The 25,954-nt window shown below is 43.6% G+C and overlaps 2 protein-coding genes across 3 annotated transcripts in view; both read right to left on the bottom strand.

Annotated features, from left to right (window-relative positions):
• LOC138597130 (cell adhesion molecule DSCAML1-like) overlaps positions 1-10,422 on the bottom strand; it is a 48,658-nt gene extending 38,236 nt beyond the window's left edge. Inside the window, exons 1-2 of one of the 2 annotated variants that reach the window (XM_069668690.1) lie at positions 10,336-10,422; positions 682-1,002 (exon numbers count right to left, since the gene is read on the bottom strand). In XM_069668690.1, the coding sequence (XP_069524791.1) occupies positions 682-1,002; positions 10,336-10,378 (364 nt within the window). In that variant the 5' untranslated portion in view covers positions 10,379-10,422. The remainder of the gene's footprint in view (positions 1-681; positions 1,003-10,335) is intronic. The other variant, XM_069668683.1, reaches the window with a different exon arrangement.
• Positions 10,423-17,252: 6,830 nt separating this feature from the next.
• Positions 17,253-24,726, bottom strand: scn4bb (sodium channel, voltage-gated, type IV, beta b). The gene is made up of 5 exons (XM_069676826.1): positions 24,642-24,726; positions 20,070-20,233; positions 19,746-19,965; positions 17,458-17,587; positions 17,253-17,349 (listed from the first exon to the last, which is right to left on the bottom strand). Exons 1-5 carry the CDS (start codon positions 24,724-24,726, stop codon positions 17,253-17,255), a joined length of 696 nt encoding a protein of 231 aa, XP_069532927.1.
• Positions 24,727-25,954: the final 1,228 nt, after the last annotated feature.

The raw sequence follows: 25,954 nt of genomic DNA, 5'->3' as shown, positions 1-25,954 counted from the left end.
TACTCCTACTGATTTATCATGTGATGACTGAAAAGAGGCCTAAGATGTTTGTGTAAAATCTAAGGTTATAAGGTCGCTGAAACTTCAAACCAACTCTCTGTATCTCTGTGGTGTTGAGTTACTTTTCACACCTCGCCAGAGTTTAAGAAGCATCCCTTATAAACTATCCAGTGGCTGTCGGGTTCCTGTTGGCCTTTAATGAACTGCCCTTTTAAAAAGTGTTAATGAGGATGAGCCTCTTATGTGACACAACCTACTGTCACACTTTTCCCTCCTCATCTGATCTCGGTTATATCATCATAAGTCACATTCTATTCCTAACTTAACTCGTGCTTTGGATTTCGTCCTTCCAGATGGCACCGTGCTGTAGATGGAGCTGACGTGGGTTATGTGGGTATAAAGTGCAGTGGTTCACCACCCGCTCAGTCAGGTAGGTGTGAGCGGAGGCCGAGGCCGGGCGTAGTATGCCATGCAGATGTTCCCTCTGCAGACTGTGTTCTAGGTCAATCTGTGTTCAGGTCGAGACGCGCTATTTTGGGGCAGGTGATTGTGTGCGTGGGTGGGGCTTTTTGCAGCTGCCAATCACATCTGCTCTACTTTATGCTTTCATGACTGTTTTTTTGCTTCGTTCCCTCTCATGACCTTTAACTCCACAACTTCCGTTTTCGCTCCCGAACTCACCAGCTTTGATGCGGATGTTGGGGCTGCGGATCTTGCCGGCCTGGTTCTCGGCGGTGCAGAAGTAGTCGTTGTCGTGGATGTAGCTGTTGTAGGCGGAGGGCGAGAAGGGGTACAGTTGGAGGGTGCCATTGGCGTGCACGTGGCGGATGTGGGGCACGTCGTAGATGTCGTCGCCGGTGGCCAGGTACCAGCGCAGTATGGCACTGGGGGTGCCCCCTGCTGGACAGGGCAGGGACACCCCCACCGAGCTGGAGTAGGTTACCCTCTGCAGGGAGGCATTCACAAAGTACAGCCTGGTGGAGCCCACATCCTCACTGTGTACTGCAGGGAAGAAAGAGATTTGAGAGACTGATTTAAAGCAATCGCATCGTTTTAATGGACAAAAAAAAAGGACAAAGCGGGAATGTCCTTCAGATGTGTTGCAAAATAATCATAACAAATGTATGTCAAATGTCCAGCTGCAAACATCAGTCATGTGATGCAGAAAGCCAGGGATTTGGGCTAAAGCCTGTGATGGTTTAGGTGGATGGGAGGGGAGGGGGGGAGGAGCCTGTTACCTCCGTACAGAGGAGAGCACACTGATAGGTTATGTGATTGGAATTTCTATGCCAGACGCAGAGATTTAAGTCCATTTAATCTCCTTACATATTTAACACACACAAGCGCCCACACACACACACACACACACAAAACACACACACACAAAACACACGCATACATACACAGAGATGTTCTTCATTGGCACTCAGATTAAACACATACAGCTCCAGCAGAGAAAGGAGAGAGAGGAGGAAGAGAGGGGGTGGGGGTCTCAAATTTGGGGTCATTATAAGAAAGATTAGAAGAGAAAGATGAATGATGGGGGAGGAGGGGGGGGGGACCTCTGATGGACAGATGTGGATGTTAACCATCACTGACTCTGTATTATATCATCTGATCGTCCCCGTTAATGTTCAGTTCAGCACGGAAAGTTTGTTAAACATCCCGAGAGACGCTGACAGACTGAGAGACGGAGGAGTTGATCTAAATTGGCTCAAATGAGCACTTTGTGTGTTTTTACTTTTTACCAAATACATCAAATAGATTTCTCCTCTCTATATTCTGCCTATGAAATACTGCTTGTTGACACTGCTGAATTTATTTGATTTTTCAGTGGTCGAGTCAACACACAAGTCTAAATACATTTATTAGACACTTTTGATTTGATATTTTGAGGTAATCCTCCTCTTGACGAACCTTAAGGGTCATTCTTTAGGTATTTTTCTTGCTTAATATCTTTGTAGTTACATTATATAGTTACATTCATGAGTTACATTTATAAACCGTTTGTAGTGTGGTTTCAAGACAGGAAAGAAAAAGATAAAAACCTGTGTCAGACAGTCAAAGTCCTGAGATTCAATTAGACAATATGTCACAGTACAATAACCATACATATTAGACTATATAAAATATATATTGATGTATTCATGATAAAAACACTGGGGCTGAATCTTATGATTACTCTCTATAATGTACAATTACGGAAGCCCAAAGCGGTCATGCATCCAGACATTTTATTAACTCATTTCTCGAGATCTCGACTTATCCATCACGTTATCATGAGATAACTGCGCTGCACCACCCTGACGTAAGATGATCATAAATCGTATCCCCCAATAGGTTTAACTTAGCTCATTAGTGTGGGCAATGGCAGCATGGCATGTGCTGGTCTGTAATATCACAGCGAGCAGCCGGTTGTTTTGTTTTCTAGATCGCCAGAAAATTGTCACGGAAATTATCACAAGAAGACGAGCTTTGTTATCCCGCGACAACGAGAGAAATAAGTCGAGATCTCGAGAAAACGACCAGAAACGACTCGTTATTGCAGGAAAGCGAAGTAAATAAAATGTATGGATGCATGTCGGCTTTGGGCTTCCATATATAATAGTGCAAAATGGCGTTTAAAGTTTCCTAAACTGTGTGATGCCTTTTTTTGTTTTTTACTAAACAGTTAAAGTCTGGACAATCAGTAGATCTAAACCGTGCGATGTCATCAGATTGATTGTTACCTCTGTTGAACAGTTAAAGAAACTTTTAATTAGACAAAAAAAGCAGCAAATTCTCTGATCTGAGGCTACAACCAGAGAAGTTTTTTATTATACGAACTTATAATTGATCACGTTCTTCTCTCGATCAACTGATTGATTAATTATTTCAGCTGTAAAGAAACACATCCTCTGCGGCGGTTGTACCAAAGAGGCCAGTGACGTGTGAAGCTCACTTTAAAGAGAAGAGAAGGACTCTCTTCTTCCTGCCTTCACTCAGTGTACACTTTATTTTGTGCTGTGACTTAGAGATGCAAGCATCTGCAAAAACAGGTGTCAATACTTGGATCGATCACTGAGTTGTAACGCAGTTTTGTATCATCACTTTCAGTACTGGAACGGGACGTCGTACACCTGTTGTTCACACTGGCTGATATCAGGGCTTCACAGGTGCAGAAAGCTCGATGTCTGAAACAGTTGTGACTGCATTTGTGGAAGTGTGTTGCAGAGATGTCCACAAATGAGTGAAAGTTAATGTTGTGTCTGATCATCTGTGTGTTTAGACTTTGTTTGGGTGTGTTTCAGTGAGGCGTGGCTTTAAGCTGTGGATGCTGCAGACAGACAAACATGAACAAACAAAGCCTGCAGAATCATTCGTCTCGTCCACCGTGAGTCTGTGCTGACTCTGAGCTCAGCAGATCGAACGTGTAACTCCTTCATCCAGGACGGTTTGCTCATAATTCCAGCCTCCTTTAAAGAAATGCTCCTGTCCCAGACGAGAGATTGATACATGTGAGCAGGACGTTACAGATGGTATATGAAAATGTGTCTGGCAGTCCGGTGGTGGGCTGCAGAAACCAGGTCAGACTCCCTCCCCTCTGCAGATTACTGATAATGGCCCCTGAGCATAAAGCCCATATTAAAGATTGCAATATCTATAATCCCCCAATGGGGGGACAGGACTAAAGTGGAGGAGTGAGGGGGTCACCCTGAGAGCACGGGGACGGCGGGGGCTGGGCGGCAGGAGAACCTCTCTTACAGTAGATTATATGGCCTGGGGGGCCCGGGCGCTGAGGAGGGGGGGCTGATGGAGCGGGAAGTGGAATAGAAAGGGGATCAGAGCAAACTCCCACCACTCAGAGCCTGTCAAAACCAGGCGAGCCAACACACACATAAACACACACACACACACACACTCCAAAAGCAGCTCTCAGTCACACTGGGAGGAGACGGAGCGGGTTGCCATGGTGGCGCTGGCACTCGAAAGCTGTGAGTGAATAAAAAAAAACAACGTGACAATTTAACCCAACAACAATGACCCACTGAAGAGGCTAAATTTAGAAACGTTAAGTCGCCAAAACCCAAATTCTGTCACAGGAAGCGGCAGCGAGATACAAACTGCTAAAGTGGGCAAATATTTTTCAATGGAATCAGATGAAAACAGAAGAAGTAGGCTGGATGCTAATACTGCTCATTGAAGAGTTTAAACCCTAAAATAAGTCAGTCAGTGAGAGGATGAAAGGCCCCAAAACTCAGCTGCACTTAAAACCAACAGTCCAAACATGACTCTACCTGTGCACACCTGCTGCAAATCACATATACCAACACAGACTGCGCAGACAACACATCTTTGTCATGGTTAAAGCACCTGAATATCAATGTCAGAGTAAAGCTGCAGTGATTTTATGACTAATCAATTTGTCGTTTTCAGAAAAATAACATCCAATTATTGATTTTTAGATTAAATTTTCATGCTAAAGTGGCAGAAAATGATGTTTGTGGTCTTTCAGTAATGGAGATTTTCCAGCTTTTTTTTGCTCATGTCGTATTAGTCTGAATCTCCTCGAACCACCGGTCTGAAAAAATGTGACATTTAGAGACATCACTTTGGACTTTGAGAAACTGTGATGTTTTTTAGGCGACTTTTAGCATTTGATGGACCAAACTATTTTAATCTAAATCTAAAGAAAATAGGCAGATTAATCAAAAATGAAAATAATCTTTAGATGCAGATTTCTGTCAAAGATGAATTAAAGTCGGGGCGCCGGTTTAGCTCAGTTGGTAGGGCAGGCGAACCCTGTACAGAGGATCAATCCTAAACGCACTGAGCGCAGGTTTGACTCCCAGTCTGCTGATCATTTACAGCATGTCATCCCCTCACTCTCTCCTCGCCACATTACCTGCCTCTCTTCAGCTGTCCTATAAATAAAGGCAATAAGCCAAAAAGATCATCTACACTCCTTGCAGCTGTAACTTGTATTACATCTGCCTCTTACGACACACCACTTCCATGATCAAATTAAGCTACATCAAGCCCATCACAACAGGCGACTATATTCCCCCGGTGTAACAGATCATGTGATATTAAACCAATAAAAAGCATCAATTAAATTCTAACAAAAACATAAACTCAAGTCACAAACCACCATTAAACAGTGTTTTTGTTCTGCAAATTGAGGCGAATTTTACACCTGTCAACATTTAACAAAGTCTCTGTTGGAAATAAACCGTGCTAAGATTCTTTTGACGACAGTCTTGACAGTGTAATACCACAAAAAAAGACACTCACTGCAGTTAACATGGTGTCAACTTACAGCCTGCCTCTGCAGTGAGCACAGAGAGAGTCACGTTTACTGTTTTACACCTCTAGATTCAACACGTAACAGTTAGTGTGACGCAGTCTCACAGGCCTAATTCGTCAGGTCACATTTATAGGGCTGCAACATTTTCTGTAAATGTAAATTCTTTGTTAAATTCTGATTCATTTAGACTTTTAAATGTCAGGAATAAGTAAGAAAAATGCTGTCACATATAGCGTAATTTATTTACAGTTAATGTATTAATTTACCTGCTTTAACTTCTGATTGACCTAATAGAAGTACCATGCAGCCTCAAAGAGGCCTTTAACACCCTGAGACGACTCCATCTGAGCCACACGTTCTCCCTTTTCCTCTCTCGTCCTGCAGCGTGTGCACCCTGATCCCAGACTGACCACAGCTGTCTGCCAGCTCCCTGTGTTGTTGCTGCTGCTCTTCACCTGCACCCAGGAGGCTTCATCATCCTCGCTCAGACACAGCAGCGGCGGCGGCGGCAGAAGAGAGAGAGAAACCAGCCTCACAGGAAGGTGCTGGAGCTGAAGCTTGGGCTGTCAGAGCCGCAGCCACTGTTTTATACATCCTGCCAGAGAGCGGCGCATGAATATGTATGTCAGAGAGGCACAAGTCATAACCTATGCAAGGTTTCAGCATGCATAATGCAGCTGATCTACGCCTCCTCCCCAGGATGTGAGCGCACACGCACGCACGCACGCACGCACACACGCACACACACACACACACACGAGACGCTCAGGACTGTATTGTGATGAGGAGGTAAACAAACCACAGAACTCCACACACACACACTCACACCTCGAGCTCCCTGTGCCCAAGCAGAGGCATTATACCTCCACATGCTCTTCTTCTCTCACCCTTCTGCATCTTTCTGTTTCTTCTTCTGCTAAAATTATTTTCATCACATTTCATCTTTATTTGAGATGTTCGGAAAACATGTTTTCCTTCCTGATTCCGACTTAAAATGTCAGCGGATACCGACCCCGTGTGATACCAGTGCGACAAAGAGAAACACTGATTGCAGACATTTTTCCAGCTTTGACTAACTTTAAACTCTTCGCTAGATCCGCACGGTTGTTGATGGCCAATAGATTTTGGTATCAGATTGGTGCATTGATTGGCATAACTGCCAATACCTGGCACTGCATTTTAGGATGTATCTGAAGCCTATACAGATTGGAATCTCTAATCTTTATTTGATATAGTGACAGGGAGCGTAAAGGTCAACACTGGGGTCAAACTTAACAGCATGACCTGCACCTAAGCAGTGTGAAGTGTCAGAAACCTCTCCCTCCTTTCCCTTATTTCCACTCCTGTGTCCACTACTTCCATCACTCATCCTTCAGGCGTGTCCGGGACAGAAAGTTGTGTTCCTGAGGATTGAGAGTGTGGAAACACGAAGCAGAAAAGGAGCAGGAAGTGGGAGGAGACGTGTTGTAAGACGGGGTGTGAATTGAATATTGGTCGACGATTGGGGGTGAAGAAAGGTGTAAGCTTAAGGATAATCCTCAGGGGTCTGGTGTAAGGAGGTGGCGGGTGGGCGGAGAGGTACGAGGAGGGGTTACATCTAATCAGCGAGGGGGTATCAGCGCTGTCTTTCTGTACACCCTGTCCCCAACAATCTGCTCCCCACCCACCCAACACCAACACCCCCCGGCCTGTGCTGTGTCAGTAAAAAAAAAAAAAGTGTGCTACTTCAGCAGTCCCCCGGGACCTGCTCCCCCCGCACATCAAAGCAGCCCGTTTCTCTCTTAATGTGAATATCAAATCTGTGGATCACAAGTCCCAGCACAGTCTGCATAAAGTGCCCCTCCCCCAACCTTTAATTCTGCCTAGTGATGAGGGAGAGAGAGGGAGGGGAGTTACTGCGAGAGGAAGCGATGGAGGGAGGGAGAGATGGAGAGAGAGAGAGATGGAGGGAGAGAGAGATCCAACAAAAACAACTACTTGCTTCAGAGATTTGACATTTGCTGAACGCACCCTCCTTCCGCCTGAAAATGTGCCGCTCCGGCATCCAATCAAATTTAAGAGGAGGTCTGGTTTAATTTAGCATCAGGGTGGTGTTACGCTGAGTTCTGACTGGGGAAAAAACATTTCTTACAGTCCATGGCTCATCTGCATCTTTTGTTGTTGTTGTTGTTGTTGTTTTAATTTAGCCGTTCTCATTCGTAATCTCGTTGGGATGTTTAATAGATTTAAGGACGAATGGGAGCGCAGGGATTCTGGTGACAGAGCTGTGACATCCGATTGGCGAGCTGAGGAGTGCGATGAGCTGCGTTTCCCAGCTCACAGTCTTATAGCAGCTGTACCATTCAGCAACACTGATAGAAATTTAATTGCAGTTATTTTTTATTTTTTGTTGTTTATTTAAATTAAGCTGCTGTTTTATAGAGTTTAAAATGCAGACAGTGTAAAAAAAAAAGTCTGTTAATGAGACTTTTCCTAATTTTTGTGGGAGGAAATTTCCCTCCTTTTTAATGCAAAAGAATCAGATTCATGAAATAAATCCCCTTAAAGGAGCAGAAATTGTCACCAGAATGACTCTTTAAGCTGATTTCCCTCCTTTGAACCCTCTTTATGATGTGTGTTTCTGCAGAATTAAATAATACCAGGTCTGAGCTGGTGTAAAAAGTGGGCCTTTGCCCCGGCTGAGTAATGATTGGCACCCCTGTGGACCACACAGCTCTGTCATTGAGAGGTGCCTGTAGCTCAGATTGCAGCTTTAATTGTGCAGCCCTGCAGAGGCAGCAGGGAATTAAACTGGGGAGGGCTGAGGGGGGGGTGGTTTGCATATTTCTATTTGTGGGTGAGCAGTGGAGAGGACACGAGGGTGTCAGGGTGAAGGATCACCTTAATGCTTTACACACCTCACATTAAAATTCAAGTTGCACTGTTTGAATTTTACACATCGTTGTACGTTTCATTTAATGGAATAAAGTGAAGGATTAAAATAGGCCTACAGCAGGCCTGTGTATTAAAATCATTTAATTCACTGCTAATTAATCCACAGTTACAGTTTGTTTTTTTAAAAAGTGAAAATGGATTTAAAATGAAGAAAACGCGAGTTTTTGTTCACAATTCACCAATCAAAAATCACAATAAATCCTCTTTTAATTTGAAATTACTGACGGAAATTAGAGGCATTGTGCTCTAATTGGTTAGCTGCTATTACCCTTAAAGCATTTTTTTTGTTTGGCCAAAGATCCCTTAATTACCCCCAAACCCTCATCTACGTCTGCGACACAATTTAGAGACATTTTTAAATTATTCTGCTTCAATTTTTTACTATTTTTGAGGAGTTTTTTGTGAAAAAATAAAAGACTGAACATTGAGTTTAGCTGCTGCAGAAATAACACCCCAAACAGTCCAACCTTTAACAACCAAACATAGAGGGGTGTCCCCGTCACTTCCCCTCCTCCGCGCGCGCGCGCACACACTCACACACACTCAAACATACAGACACACGAGCCGTGACGCACGCGCTGGCACACGCGCGATCACGTCCGCGGGGTCCAGGTGCGCTATTAGCGAGGAACATGACCGGGCAAGTCTATAATCTGCACCCACGCCCCTGGAGTTTCTCATTTGGTGAAATAAATTTGCGCATATTAATATGATTCCGCAGAACCTGGAGATGCTCTGAAATCACATCTTCCACCATGAATAAATGCTTTAAAGCAATATAAAATATTTGACACATAAAGTGAGCAAACATGCACAGCTGAAACATGCAGCACAGATGGAGATAATGTGTCGTTTATATTCGCCAATATTTAAAAAAAAAATAGGTTAATCCAAGAGAGAGAAAGCCAGAAGTTAAAATGGCAAACAGACCTAATGGCCTATTTTTCATCAGCCATGTTTCTCTTTCAGCCAAACCGCATCAGACTTTTTCATAAATGAATGAACACACTCAGGCCTGTGCTAATCAGAACAAAACAACATGTAAACACGGCGAAACACGGGCAGGCTGGCACACAAAGGCCCAGGAAAAAGCTCTCATGTGGCGCAGATTTGCTCAGGATTATTATAATGCACTGTAATAGCACAAGATCAACTTTGCAATAGGGTCAGAGATTTACTGCATATACTGAACAAGAAGGAAAAAATGAATCCTTTTAAACAAATAGACCGCCTTTTAAATCTACAAGTACAGTTAAAGTGAAGGAACAACTGAAGAGAGCGGATGAATTAAATAAGGAGGAGAGCTGTGAATGCTCTAATTATGGCCTTTATGTGGGTGTAGGGCTATTACACCAACAAGGCCGGTGTGGGGGAAAAAAGAGGCCTTTTAATTGTCATCTAATTTAAAATGGAAACAATTTGTCGTCACACAGAAAAAGAATTAAAACCTTCAAAAAAATCTGATTCTGAAAAAAAAGAGCATTTCAGTGGAAGGGGAGCGCGCGTGCCAAATATAGTCCCTGAAAAACAGCTGCAATTAGCAAAAGGCTACACAATGAGAGCTTCAAGGTAACAGAAATCACAAGAATCCCGCGCGAAACTTTACAGGAGTGAAACATTTTGAGGGGATTTGTTCTCAAATTGGTGAACAATTGATATAATTGCAGGCCGGTACATGTTTTCATTCCCCTCTCTCCCTCCCTCTGTATTTGCACCTCATTCTCCCTATTCAGCCATTTTACATATTCATAACTGGAGTTGGTAATGCGAAAACAATCCGTGCTATCAGCAGCATTGAAGGCAGCACGGGCCGCCACAGAAAACCACAAAACACTCCCCCAAAAAAAGAAACAAATCACTTTACGCATTTACTTTCACTATTTCTCTACCTGTTCAGCTCCAGCGCGTTTATACATTCACATTTAAAGAAGCATTTTCAATCAATTCTCCATCACAACACATCCGATCATACATCAAAGCACGCGCCACAGACACCATCCACAGCCACACATGCGTTCATTTCGATTATTTATCACTTTTCATTCAACTTAAACACCAATGCTCAAACAGTCAGGCGCACAGGATGAGGCATATTTCTTTTCTTTTTCTCTTACCTTCTTGGAGAGAGTACAGCAGGAGTAAAGTTACAAGCCACATGCCATAAATAGCAGGTATATTTTTCAGGAATATTTGGCAATCCTGGCAAGTGTGAGGCGCGGTTTTTTGGCCAGGCGGGTCTCCGTGCTGGACTGGCGACTGTGCTCCCCGGAGGTCTCTCCAGCCCTGCTGCCCCGCTAAGCGTGGAGGGGAAATGAGAGGCGCCTCAGCCCCGCCCATGTCCCTCCTCTCCTCCCAAGACTACTGTGCATACAAATCCATCCTGCATACAATAATCAAACACCGCAGAACGATCCCGGGCCACAGCAAAGCGGAGGTCTGGTGTGAGCTGAGCAGTGGATTTGGGTCCAGTTGTGTCCAAAGTGCCGGTGTGTGAGCGCGGTGGAGCTGCGCAGACAGATCTGTTGGCACCTTGGAGAGCGCACCCACCTGTGCGCCCCTGATGACCGCGTTTCTCTGCGCAATATGGATCTACAAAAGCACCTCAGACTGCTGAGAAGACTCTAAAAATGAATTAATGTCTTTTCCTCTGAGTTTGGGCTTTAATCTCAGGGACGTGGAGCCGCATCACAGACTAATGACTGTTTTTCTTTGTCTTTCGGAGCCATGAAACGTGCGTAGACATTTGCGCACAGAAATGCACTGCAGATAGAGGAGGAGAGAGAGAGAGTAGCGGGGTGTGGGGCATGACACTTCACCACAGCAGGTGAAAAACACAACAGGTAAATCAAAATAAATATAAAAGATGTCTGTGCGTCTTTGAAGGATAGTTTAAACTTTCTACATGTCTATTTCCCCCTTTAAAGGCGGCTCTCTGCTGCGCCTGCTGTGAGCAGCTCCCCTGCATAATAAGCATAAATTAGGACGAGGACACTCCCAGTTCATCGAATATTTAAAGTCACGGTGGATGCCAGTGTGGATCTGCAAGGATCTTCTATTTAACAGCTACTCAACCTTTAGGCAGAAAAAACACAGAGAAAACAAAACTCTGAAAGAAGGATTTTATTGCGAAAATATTCAGTGTGATTCGGTGCGAATTGGCTGACTGATCAATTCCTTTTGCGGATGACCGGAAACGATGTTTCTGACACCAAAATGTCTTCAGTCAAATTTAGGTGTTTGGCATATATTGTATTAACATTTTTTTTATAGTATCAGCTTATATCAGACTAAACATTTCTTTCTTTTAAAAGTCAATAAATGCCCAGAATTGTATGGGATTAAAGTTTTCCCACCCTGCCCACATTAAAGAACACTAGAACACGAGCCTGCAGCCTAAAGTGCGACCATTAAAGTATAAGTGGCAAAAATGTAGACTAGGTATTTGGAAATGTGGTAGTTTTTAAACTTAAAGAACTTAAAGAAAAGGTCAGCAGCAGCTCCTCTCCTCTTCTCTCGGCAGAGCTTCCTGCAGCGTCCGCAGCGATCTGATCACAGGATGATCAAGCCTGTCAGTACACACGCAGGGCAGTGCTGACATCTGCTGGTCACACCTGGAAGTACAAGCGGGCCCATTTCTGAACATTTCTGCACAGTGATTGAGTGTTACATGACCTTGTGGATGAGATTTGATTGTATCAGTCATCAGTAGAATATGTATGACAACTTAAACTTATGATAAGTTTACTGTACAAAGCCAAACGTGAATGTGAACTACACTGATAATAAAAATATGAAATAAAAATACTAAAATTCTCATGTTAAGATTTCGTTCTTTATTGTATATAATATATTATACTTATTTACCTGCTAAAAAATAATCACTGTTTTGGTCTCTAAAGCTAATTCTTGTATTCTTGACAACTGTAGAGGGAGTGAATTTTTTATAAACGTACATATTTTAATTATATGACGCCGGAATTAATAAGGGTTGTTTCGGCTTTGAGTGACAGAGTGACTGTCGGCTTAGTGTCATCTCAGCTCATTCAGTCTCTGAACTTAACCTCTCGACCTGCCTTTTAAGTGTGTAAAAATCTAGTCTTATATAATTTATAAGCTAGCGCTAATTAGCAGGTATCCCTGTCTGCACTTACCCTAGTGGCTTGTAGATCATTCAATGTTCATCATACATTGATTTATTGTTCACCCACATCTCCCAACAAGCAGCAAGTCTGCTACAACCTCTCTTAGCTTTTTTATAGAATCTTCTTCTGTGGGAAACATGTTGGCCAACAAACCACTGGTTGACATCCTTCTGGCCACATCCACTTTAACCTCACCCTTTGTGTTGTGGACTACCCTTCTGAAGACTCGAGTTTGGTATTTTAACTTTTGCCATGTTGTTGTTTTTTTAGGCTAATGTGACCATGTAGCTTGAGAAGAGCACATAGTTAGCAAACACTAAGCTAGCAGCTAACTCTAGACCTAGCCCGGTTAGCATGTGCACCCAGTATTCATGTTAACCTTGAAATAAATTGGGATGCTAATTTTAGCTAGCTGAAAAGAGAATCTTAGCAAACTGTACAAAAAATGAAAGGCCGACTTCTTGAACTTTCTTCAGTATCAGTGCTGACAAAGACTTGTTTCAGATTGCTGTTGTAATGACTTGTCAATCACAGGTAGCCACACCCAATGCATACTCTGCTTTATTGTATTTTTTTACTCTTACTGGGACCATAATTTACGAAAATAAACAACAGTCTGTCTGAAGAAGACACAGCTGTTTTCACACATTGACTCGGTTTGGTTTAGGCGAGGGGTGCTGCCTGGGTAGAGTGTGCAGGAGGAGGAGGACTTGTCTGTATTGGTGACAGTTCATCTTGGATATCTATACAACATGTACTTGGACATGTTTGCAAAGTTACCAAAAGGAATGAAAAGCAATTACACACAGAGACTTTTTACTAATGGGCTGGCAGGGCAAAGTCCATTTAATGTCAGGTCAACTTTTTTGGACATCTGTGTTCTCCCGGGCAGCTCCTCAAGACGTGTCTGGACATGTTCAGGAGTTCAGAGCATGTGTGAAAGGGGGTTCAGACCAAACCAGTGGAGTGAACCCCTTCTGACCACTAAAATGAGGCAGGTTTAAGGGTTTCTACATTCCTTGCATGCAAATGCCCACATCTGTCGAGCTCTGCGCAGTTTGCTGATTTTCTTTTAGCAGTTTGTTTTCTCTGAGGGTTCATCGTTCTTCCTCCCTGAGCACTACATGAGTTTAAGGTCAAGGGTCAAGTGGTTCTTCAGACACAAACAGCTCGAGACAAGCAAAGATTGTATTCCAAACTTTATTAGATTTCACGTGTCTATAATAAAGAGATCAGAGCTGATGTGCACGGATGAGAGGTTGAAAATGGAGACATCATTTGAGAGCGAGCCAGAGCGCTATAGCTGTATATTTGAGTGCAGAGAGCAGCAGTGGAGAATGACTTTCTGCAGGGTCTGATTGAGTACGGGGGCTCCAGTCCACTCCTCGTTCCTCTCTGAATGTTCCCCATTCAACCTGCATCCCATCATCACAACTCCCCGATCCGGGACGTTTCCACTGTTGTATTGCTCACAGAACTGTCACAGTAGAAACTCAAAGGTGCAGTGAGACACTGTCGGAGTATTCACTTCTGTTGTGTTTGCATAGAGTTGCTTGTCATCATGAAACCTTCACTGAAACATTCACATCATTATCCAAAAGCTTTGTGTTCTCTGGTCATTCATTCAGTTTGATGGTAAATCATGTTTTTGTCAGAGACTACCCTTGTTCAGTCAGATTTTCTATACATTATATTAAACATCTAATATATATTCTATATATTATCAATCATAATTTAAGTCAAACATAATAAAAGCCTGTGGGTTTTACTGCAGAGCGTTACATAAGAAGTGTGAAACCTCTCCATTCTACCTGTGAAAAATGGAGCTGCAGTCAAGAGACAGTTAGCTTAGCATAAGGACCGGTAGCAAGGAAACAGAGCTAGCCTTCACACACTAACACTTTATACCTTATTGTGTAATTTCTAGAGTGTCGTCGCCACCATGTATTTGACAGGAAGCGAGCAGAGACTCCAGGAAGTCACTACCCCCGGGCAAGACATAGTCCTGCTCATAAATAAGTGTTAGAGGTGTGAGTTGGCAGATTCTGTTTCCAGTCTTTAAGCTAAGCTAAGCTAATGGGCTGATGGCTGTAGCTTCATATTTAAAGGGCAGATGCGAGAGTGGTATTAAAGTTCTTATCTAACTCAGCAAGAGAGCAAGTAAAGTATATTTCCTGAAATGTCAATAAGCATTCCTTTCAGATTTATCCCCTCCATATATTGACGTTTTAACAGGACAAACGTAACATTCAGTAACTAACGATACAACTTCCTGGGACCTTAAATAATCTGAACATCCTCACATGTGCTGTTTGGTTTATCTCATCTCACTTGGATGATCATTATGACAAACAAACACTGATTTGGATCATACATACACAAAAAATATACATCTTTTTAAAGTGCCCAACACACTCCCTCTATAGTATTGCTTCAAGCCAGTGACTAAAGTCACTTTAATGCGGAGGCACATTATTAATAACATTAACAGCAGTGAGTTCAGAAAACCAGCAGAAATTCACTTTACAGTGAACTCATTCAACACCTGTTGGGACTGAGGAGGTCGTGTATGTACGACTTGACACAGTGTTTCATCCGTCCCACTCTCCAGAGGTATTTCTTTTTAAAGCAGACATTCAGAGTCTTGAATGTGCAACAGATGTATGTTGTAAATGCAGGTTTGAGTTTGGTGCAGATACATTCATCTCCTACTGTGTTACCTGGCACAGTTAGTCCCTGTTTGGCACAGACAGTCAGGGGGATCCACTGAGAGCATCGCTTGTCTTATTGCCAGCTCGAACAGAGTTTAACTTGAACTGCAGCCCCCATACTCAGCCTGCTATCTGAGGCCTGCTCACATGATCATTTCAACTATGACTTCATGTGTCGCTGTCTGCATGTGCAGGGAAACCAGGCTGATCTTTTTCACTGCAGTGCAGCTGCTAAAGATTATTTATTGCAAAGACTGACTGAATGTTTCATGAAGAGGCACATACTAAGCAAAGGGAACATGTCGGGTCTGATCCAGGCATACAGGCTGCATCACCAGATAGTGCTTAGCCTAAGCTAGGGTTAGCACGATGAAACTAGCATGGCATTGAATGGGATTTACAGTTGACCTCAGAGCTGACACTACCAGTGTTAGTATATTATAGTTTTCTCCAAAAAAAGTGTTTTTTTCTCTGTTTTCAAGCACTGTGTCTAAAGTCTGGCCCATGTTGCACATGCTTTAAATGCGTTGGTTATTTGTCGTAAAAGCAGCATCATCAGAAGGTCATTCATTTTCTAGGGGAGGGGGGGACCGTTTAAGGGGATTGTCTATCATTTGAGCTGAAAAGCTTGTCGAGTTATTACTGTTTGCTGAGTTTACAAACTGTTCTGCAGTATGTAGTCGTCCTCGCTGGCAGAGGAGCAGAGAAGCACTAACAGGCACCTGTGTTTATATCAAGCAAAGAGAAGATACAGGATGAGGAGCTGGGCTGAATCCTACAATACGCTGTCAGTACCTTTTGTACTACTTTAAATAGAGTTGTTTGAATAAATCAGATTACATACTGTAGATGTTCAGTGGAAAGTAGCTATAGACTGATTAGTAAACTAGAACTGTTAGAAATCAAAGCAACTCTGTCATTTGAATTTTTTAAAAGAGGTATTCAGCCCAGCTGTAACTACATTACATTATTCCCTGTTTCAAGCACTTAAATAAAAAACATTGTTGTTAACCCTTTAAATGAAAAACAGTCAGTTAAAATGTTATATGTGCCCTGGCTGTGGCCACACACAATCATCAACATATCATGGCTACAAAGCACTTTAAACAGTGCACAGCCGTGCAGAATGATATACAACTGCTACTTGAACACGTGCACACAAATTCACACAAACATCCCCATAATGTATCAGAGTGTGCGCACAAGTTGGTGTTAGTTTGATGAGCTCGAAGACTAACCATCCAACAGAGACTCAAAGCTTACTTAGTTTATATTCACTGCATAATCCCTGTACGCACACTCGGCCACTACCAGCAAGATAAGCAGCCCCTGTATCTGCAGAGCTTTTTAAATTGGGTCTGTATTAAAATATGTAAATGTAACTTCTTTGTGTATTTAAAGTGTAAAGATAAAAGTACAAACAGAACAGAAACATGCCTTTCTTGGTCAGGATGTTTAACATTATAACTCTGTTGGTAGGGAAACAAGAATAACCATAAATCCATCAACATATCAACTAACCTCCACAAAACATGTTTTTATATCACACAGACCCTCTGGGGTTTAATCAAACCTCAGAGGTTCCACACTCTTTCTCTTTTTCAGCTCAGAGTGTCGGGCCTTCTTCCTTCTAGTTTCTCTGCTGCTGTTATGCGTTTTTTTTCTTTGTCCACTAACCACAGAAAGTGTGTGAACGTGTGTACTCTTGATTTTCACACTAAATAAGTGACATTAGACCAAATTTAATAAAGTAAGGTGCACGCTAGCTTTACTTATCGAATGTTTAAATGTTATCTGACACAGCTACTATACAACAAATACAATGATAACACCTTATACTTGTACATGGGGGGCCTAGGTGGGAGAAGGGATGTACATATATGTAAGACAGAGACATTAATACTGAAATAAGCAAAGCTCAAATGTCTCTGGTGGGTGCAATCATCCTTTACATGTGAATTTGTGTGCACAGTTTAAATCATGTTGTATATCATCTGCACAGTTACGTGCACATGTATTTATTTGTTTTCTTTGAAGGCCACAGCCAGGCAGAGACTTCAGGATCCCAACTTGAACATAATGATTTCGCATGTGTGCAAAGACATGTGCATATACAAATATATGCAAAGAAGGTATATAAATATGAGTACTCATATGGTTTTGAATACATGCACTTCCTCATTTCTTTTTTGGTGTCGGTTTTGAATCAGCTTTGGATCCTGAGAGGCCGTTTTCTGTGTTGTCGATCCCTGATGAAGTTACAAGGCACTCCTTACTGCAGTGGGAGGAATGAAGAAGAAACTCAGAACTGAACACACACAAGCTCAAAGAAACATCTGGAAATCTGATTAAAAAAAACATCCAGGTGGTTGTGAAAACTTACTTTTTCTCTTCTAGTTTGGAAAGAACAAAGAGGGTGAAGTTCTTGAGCAGCATGAAGCCCATTAACAGAGCGATGGCTCCGCCCACAGCTGAGGCGATGATGGTGGCCAGCGTGTTGTCCACCACCCTCACTGAAGACATTTTCAGGACGACAGAGGAACGACAATGGGACACATTGTAGATTAGATCATAACATGTTATATAGTATATCACAACATTATGAGAGTCCAGGCTATTGGATTAAAGCTGTATTGCCCCAACTGTGGCCATCTGTGGCATGCAACACAACCGCTGGTACAGGCTCCCTACTGGCAGGCCTTCCTGCATGCACATTCAAACCTCTGTGGATGATCCAAAACGCAGCAGCATGACTGGTCTTCAAATCAACCCAAAACGGCACGTCACTCCGCTGCTCATATCCCTCCACTGGCTCCCAGTCGCTGCTCGGATCAAATTCAAAACTTTACAAAACAGCACCCAAACAGCTCCTGTCTGCCTGAACGCCCTCATCCAGGTCTACACTCCATCGCTACGCTCTGCCAATGAAAGGCACCTGGTGCTCCCATCACAACAGGGCCCTAAGTCGCTAACTAGACTCTTCTCCTCCGGTGGTGGAACGAGCTACCAAACTCCATTCGGTCCGCAGAGTCCCTTTCACCTTTAAGGAGAAGCTAAAGAGCCAGCTCTTTCATGAACACCTCCTGAGGATGTTGATTAGGATATTCATGATGATGATGATGATGACTATATTGACCTTGTTGATGCTGCTGATTATTATTACAAAAAAAACCCCGCCGTGTGTACTGCCTGTCTTGATCGTTGCTTGTGTTGTATTAACTCTTAAAACTGTAACATTGTAACATCTTCGATGTGCCTGACACACCACGGCACAGATATGAAATATACAATGAAAGACAAGCTCGTCTCTTGTGACCTTTGACCCTTTTTAGGCTTTAAAGTCACTGCTGGCACTTTCCCAGAATTATTTCTGTAATGTGTAGAAATCATAGACTGTATAAAAGGATGGACGTCATGACAGCTCCCTAAAAGTGAAGCCAAATCATTTGGAGCGCCCCCTGCTGACTGGCTGCGGTATAGCTCATAAAGCCCACCTCCTCCATGTTAACAGATGGGACATGAGTCAAACTATAAAATCAAAATACACGTCAAATACATTTTTCTCAAACATGGTTTCTGTCATTATAGTTAGTTCTTATCATTTTTTGGACAATTTTAGTTTTACTTTGTTATTTGATGCTATACAAAGGGGGCGAGATGTCATGATTGACAGCTCTGTTGACAAATACGGCTCCTGCAGCCGATCTGTTCCAGATTAGCAGAGTAGAGGAGGAACAGCGAGAGGAAGAGAGGAGGAGAGGAGGAGGAAAGGAAACTAACACTACAGCTATTGAAGTTTTCATAACCATAAATATCTGCTTCAGACCAACATAAGAACCCTGTTCTGCTGCCCACTGTGCCAACAACAGAGATCTCTGCCATTTTGTCGGTAAGTTAAATGTGTCGGGAGGCACTTTGGTACAATGAAAGGAGGTGGAGAAGCGTCATCCATCTTTATATACAGTCACTGGTAGAAATGTTTCTCCAAATCTTGTCTGCTGTCTGAATCAAATACACCAAGAACATCTACAGTATGTAGACGGGGGGTTTAAATGTTTTGCTCATTTGTTTCCAGCAGCTGCTTTAACAAACTGTGATGTTGTTTCCCATTTTGCAGAGAGAATACTTTAGGTTTAGTGTGGAAGCAAGACGTCATATGACACTGTTTGAAATCCCTCTTGTAAAAACAGCTCTGAAGACTGTTAAAAGTGATGAACAAGATTGTAATGCTTTAACTACCTTATGCCTAAAATGCTTAAATTACGTGGAAGAAGGATTATCGACTCTCCTCGATTGTACTCGTTCTTTTGTGGCGGACAGAAGCTGACTTATTAGAAAATAACTAACTGATTAAATGCACAAAGAAAACTAGTTTAATTCTGTCATAAATTACTTCCACATTACAGTGATTATCTTTTATTTTACTGTCACCCTCTGCAAGATTATTAATGCATTTGCTCAGCAGGACTGTCCCTGTATATGTGGCCTCATCTATTTTATCTCAGCATATGAGGGAACGCTCTTTCTAGTTTATTTTCAGTATGCAGGTCATGGGGGTATGAAGCGAGCCCCAAAGAGTTGTCCCACATTTCTGATTGGCCAATATACAATCCGCACATACTGTACATCTTCACACATAACCAGTAAAGACTTCACAGGTTGGACACTCACACTCGTCCACCACAACCAGGGTGAAGATGGCGCTGTGGTTCCTGCCCTTCTCTTTGGGGTTGCGTCCGAAACACGTGTACTCGCCTCCGTCCTCGAACGTGATGTTCCACAGCAGGATGGAGATGTTGTTTTTATCGTTCTTCCCCACGAACTCCACCCGCTCTCGATATATTTTCACATCTGGCACCACCCCCTCGGACGGTATCACTGAATCACACACCTGATTGGACCAACAAGCTGTCAATCATCCAAAAAACGAACCCAAAGAAGCAACCAAAACCTGAACACGAGTCTCTCTCTCTCTCTCCAACATGAGGCTCTTACCTTCTGCATGGTGCCGTTGTCGTTGAATTGCCAGTTGAAGTAGAGGTTCTCGATGCCGATACAGCTGGCGTACGTGCAGGGCAGCATGACCGTGCTGCCGTTCACCGCCTCCAGGTGGGGAATCTTCCCCACAAACATCTCCAGCGCCTGAGCAGACCACATGCCTGAGGAAGAAGGGGGAACAAATACGATCAGTACCTCTCTCTCATTTCTGTCTGAAATACACGTCTACAGCCAGCAGCTGGTTAGCTTTAGCTTAGCATAAAGACCAGGACCAGCTAGCTTGGTTCAGTCCAAATGTTACACAGTCGGCCTGCTAGCATCTCTAAAGCTCACAGCTAAACATTTAGTACAGAAATGAACCGAAGAAAACCAGTAAAGGCATAAGGAAGTTACCATCATGCTGCTCCCGCACAAGAAATAGTCTGGATTTTGTTACCCAGTTTAAGGCCGTATTTTTACACATATCAGGGTATCGTTATAAGGGATGCAACGATCAGATACTTATTTCAGATATGGACATACAGCGTGATTCAAATAGCAGGGTCGGGGTCGGGCCATTTTGATCATGGAAGAAGTAAGGCCACCCTGCCCCCATGGAGGGAGGAGGAGCTAAAGTCTGGAGGTACTTAATGTTTGCCAAGGCCACACATTTTTAAGCTGCTACTTGCAATTTCTGCAAAGCTCTTAGATTTTGTTTCACAAATTTAGGAAAGCAATGTGTTAAAGCTCCTTTGAGGAACTTTTGGTTTGTGTTGATTTTGGCGCCCCCTGTGGACAAAGCCGTACCTCTTATCTCTGTGCTGATTTTGTCCTGTACATGCTGAAGTGGTGGTTTTTAGGATACAATCTCATCCTGCTTTCTTTAACAGTCACATGTATCACTCACTTTAAAGTTTTGCCCTGGGAAAGTAAACAAAGGCAGCGTGCAGTTAATCGCGTCGTCGGACACCTACCCCCAGGCCAGCAGTTTCAGGCATTAAAAATAACAATATAGAAATAATCAATCTTGTCGCTGATGGTCTGTTTTGCTTTTGTAGGTCATATAGAGTAGTCAGAATTAATTTAAGTCTGTTTCATAACCAGTGAAAAACTCCTCACAGGAGCTTTAAGTTGAGCCTGAGGTTACTTATCCATAAAATAACGATTAGTGAGGCATACAGCTAACTAACTTAAAACTGATCTGGACATGGAAAAAGCTTACACCCAAAGGTATCTGTGTTGTATCGGGACTTGTAAAGTTGGATCGTGCATCTCTATGTGTATCATGTAACTCTGCAAACAACGGTTTTCTTTCTTTCTTTGCAAGACATTCTGCCTAAGCCATTCAATATGCACTGCAGAATATCTGCACACGAGATAGTCCAAATACAAAGCAGAGCACTGAATGCGCTTTGTGCATAGGTCTGGTCTGCTCACACAGTCAGATGTGAAAGACGTGAATGAGCTGAAAGACAAAACCTCACACAGACACACACAGAAACACTGTGACTTAAAACCTCTCCTCAGTGTTGCGCACAGTGCACATGCTGTCTTTCTACATGTTTTATCAGTGTAAAGTAAAATAAACGTCCTGTTACAACTGGATAGTTCAAATCTTTAAGATCATTTTGTTATTTTAAGTAAACCTACAAATGTAGAAAACTTAATGGGCATATACAAATATGGAATTTAGCCTTCTAACACAATATAACTTGCACACTATTATTGTCCTTGCTGTAACATTACTGTAAATAACAGAGGATGAAATCTGCTCTGCCCCTTGTGATGACTGTAACTGTACACCAGGGACCGCAGACAGACACACACACAGACAGGCAGCGTCAGGAAGCTGCAGTGATTTAATCTTACGTCCACCATTCAGAGCAGGTAGGTCAGAAACACTTCTTTTCTGTTGTGTGCGTTTCCTCATTCCTGTCAGCAGGTCGAGGACAGACGGCTCTGCCGGTCTGTTCTCTCCTTCTTTTACACCATTTAAAAACACCTCATGCTCAATGCTTCCATCTAGCGTGTGAGGTGTAAACTACATGCACACGAGGGGCCTTGCAGCAAAAACACAGATGCAGAGGTTACAGAGGGAGAAAAAAAAGACATACGTGTGAACATGATGGATGGCTGCAGGAGCAGCTGTTACATTTTCTGCACTTTTTCTTAACGTCCCCGTGATCGTGCTGCTCTGTTTCATGCACGCTGCGTTCTCACACACCGTGGTCAAGGTCAACGTCTGACAAGCACCACTGCAGCAAACAGGAGTAATGTTGCCTAGAGCAGCAGATACGGTGCAACAAAGCGAATGAGGGTTTACTGTAAGCGGGAATGTTGTCGATTCTGTGTCATGTCACTCTGGCTATCTCCCTTTCACTCGCTCCGTCCGATCTTTTTCCTCAGCTGGTCCAATGCAGCAGTGAGCTTGCAAAAAACAGCGACGAGATCAACAGCAGCAGCAGCCCTCCTGTCTCTCTGCTCACGAGTGTCACTCAGGCTGTTTTTAAACAACCTTTTACAATATATTTGTAATTTTCATTCTACTACCATCTTTCACTGTAGTTATCAAACCACATCTTACTCTCCCTTCAGTCAGCAGCCGTCGTACTATCGTCTCTGCTCTTCAAGGTTATCAGTTAAAGTTTTGTGTTGCAGAAAGTTTTAATGCTTCAGATGAAAGTAGAACAGCGGTGCTCCAGTTTCTAGCCTATATATGTCAACATAAGAACAATATTTTTTTGTTTAATGGTAGCCGCACATTGGTCGTATATCCTGATAACTAAAGCTATAGCCTGGCTCATTGTGGCAGATACTGATCGTGAGTGTTAAAAACGAGATAAGGTCAGATGAGATAAGAAAACGTCCGCTGGTACATGCTGAGCAGGACGTCCTGCAGCTGGATCATCTTGTCACTTCTCTCTCTGCTTGATACGGCCTAAAACCTACTTTGCCTTTTCTGTCCTGCACGTTTGTGTTACTTTATAGACATTTACACCAAAACAGGTGTGTCTGCATTAAGATAACACCAGCTGATATACACCAGCTGTTAGCAGCATTCCCTTGTCTGTTTTAAGACGGAGATTTTAGGTCAGAGGTGTGAGAGGAGACAAACAGTGTACAGAACTGCTTCTGCTTCAAATGGTTGCGATGTCATAAAACAACTCAGGATTTCAATCTATGTTAGAGGTCTGACATAAGATCACTACAGCACTGTCAGAGATGCTTAATCCACCACCTTCAGTGCACCAACAGGCACCATCTCACCCTTTTACATATCTAGATGTATACTTAATCACATTTGAGCCTCATATCCAAAAGGTGTGCACGAACAAACAACTTTATTCACTGCTCGTAGTGCATTACACAATGCATATGACGTTAAAAGGATGACGCTAAGGTGCTTCGCAGCTGCTGAAGCGTCTTTCTCTCAGTTCCTCGGCCATCTGCATCTGCATGTGCAGTTTGTGATACAGGAGGCCAACGTGTCTGTTGTTCCCTCTAAATAAGGACAACACCTGTGAGCAGGAAACAGCTTCAGCAAAACAGCATTAAAGTGGTTACAAAATTCCTCTGATGAGTCAGGTTAACGCAGTTTCTGCATGTGATGTCACAGACGACCGTCTCATTGAGGTTTAACTTATTAAGGTGTGTGTGCTGCGCTGTTGCTGCACTGATGCTCCACACCCAAAGAGGTACGTACATACTGGAAGTAATGCGTTTATACGTATACAAACAAATGCACAGTTATTTACTTTAAAAAGGCTCTCACGTGAATGCAGGAAGTTCTCTGCCAGGATCACCTATGACTGACATTATATCCCAGTGACGTGGTTTTTCTGTGCGTTTTGCAAGGTTACGTAATTATTTTATCGAAGATATCTGGTTCGATGTCGTCTCAGGGAAACAGAATCCAACATTCACACCTGAAACTCTATCTGAAACACTGTAACCCGCGTGGTAAGAGGCTATAACAAGCACCAGTATCAGATCTGTGTGTTTACTTTCCACAACATCATATCTGCATACCCACTGCTCTGTTACCGTTCAGAAGAGGTTCATGACTGAGAAACAAACCAGCGTGTTCACTGGACGCTGGTCTGAATGATGCCCCTGCACTACCACTGCAGATGCACACTATGCTGTGAAAGGCCGGGCCTGCTTTAGAGTGCCTACAGCCTGACACAGCTTTTCCACCACAGGACCACTTTATTCTGCTGACATTTCCTTTTGTGGACATACAATCCCAATCCAAACCAATACGGATCAATACAGATATGAAACGCTTTGAATGCAGCCACATTCTCAACTCTGTCCCTTAAGCAGAATCCTTCCTTCAAAACCTCCAGCAGCGAACCGACACATGCATCCAATAACATTGCATCGAACAGCTACATAGGTCAGAAGCAGATGAAGGTCAATGTCAGATTTGGACGAGCCACAGCAGCACTGCTCTGAATGACAGCACAAAAACATGCTAATGTCTGAACGAGCTGTGAGGGGGAAAACGAACAAATGCGAAGTTTAGAAGAGTTGGCTGTGCGCATCAGCTGTGGCATGAGGTGACGTAAAGTGAGAGACAGACGTTACCGAGCAGAAGGGAGAATATCAGGCCGATGGCTGTGTGCGGAGGGCCCAGCCTCGGGGGTTTAACCCCAACCCACTGGACCTCCATGACCGCCAGATGTGCTCCAAAACAAGAACTGCAGCAGGATCCAGCCCGGGCTCCTGATAGCAGAATATCCTTTAGATTCAACGCAGCCTCGATTAAATCTGCTGTCTGGATGTTTGGACTCCAAAGCAGGCACGTCCCAATGTTGCACCTACAGTACAGTATAGTCCCGGGGGGTGGTGAGCCTGTTTGCTAGCCCCCCCAGCACTCCTGTGGAAGAGACTGTAGGTGAGACAGAGGGCAGAGGAGGAGGAGGGGAAGAGGAGCAGAGAGGGAAGGCAAAAGTTAATCAACTGAAATCTTAAATAGGACATAGTCAAAATAAAAGCACAGGCAGCACTGAAAAAGTTACATTTTAAACAGAGATTTAACGTGTTTCCTGCATGCATGTTTCTACATACTAATACAGCATCTCTTTGCCTGACAGTAAAACACGATTTCATGCTAAGTACAGCCCAAGTTTGGCATCCCTTACCTGCTCCTGCAGCCGGTGATCTCCTCTCCGAGGCCGGCCGGCTGCCTGCACAGCTGAGTCAGTGTGGACAGGACAGCAGGCAGAGCGGCAAACGCTCACTGCGCACAGTCAGGGTTCACTCAAGGAGAATCCAGCAGCAGCCAGCACTTTCACTGCAGAGACGGCCACATTGCAGCGGCAGCCGGGACGGGAGACAATTAGAGGAGGGGAAAAGAGAGGGGGAGACAAACAGAGAGACAGACAGAGACGCAGAGAGACAGACGGACAGGAGGGAAGAAGCCGCTGCTCTCTTTCCTCCTCAGCAGAGCCCCAGTGATGCTGCTCCTTCTCCCTGCCCGTCCCTCCGGCTACCTCACAACTTTTCCCTGTCCTCTCCGCTGGCTGCATGCCACCTCTCTCTCCCTCTCTCTCTCTCTCTTTCTCCCCCTCCCTCACCTGCCCCCCCCAACATCCCTCTTATTCTCCTTTCTCTCCTCCATCAACGCCCCCCTCCCTACTTAACTCTCCTCCTTCTCCTCCTCCTCCTCCTCCCCCTCTCCTGACTCGGGGCGTGTATGCAGACTCAGGCACTTTTGTCAGAGTGTTTGTGGAGATCAGAGAAAAGTTCTGCAGTGCAGGTTGAGGAGGGAGGAGGTTGTGTAATGCAGCCCCGGGGCCGGGACAGACACACGGTCCCAAATCAAAATGATCCATTCATAAATACAGACGTTGTTTTGCTGATAACGTCACCTATAGGTATCAAAAGCCTTTCTCTAT

This window comes from Semicossyphus pulcher, unplaced genomic scaffold (genome assembly GCF_022749685.1).
Source record: "Semicossyphus pulcher isolate SPU_LCO1_2020_fin unplaced genomic scaffold, fSemPul1.0.p SCAF_10, whole genome shotgun sequence".
Classification (NCBI taxonomy): domain Eukaryota; kingdom Metazoa; phylum Chordata; class Actinopteri; order Labriformes; family Labridae; genus Semicossyphus; species Semicossyphus pulcher.
Note: the sequence above shows the minus strand (reverse complement) of the source record. Positions and strands in the feature narration are given on the sequence as shown.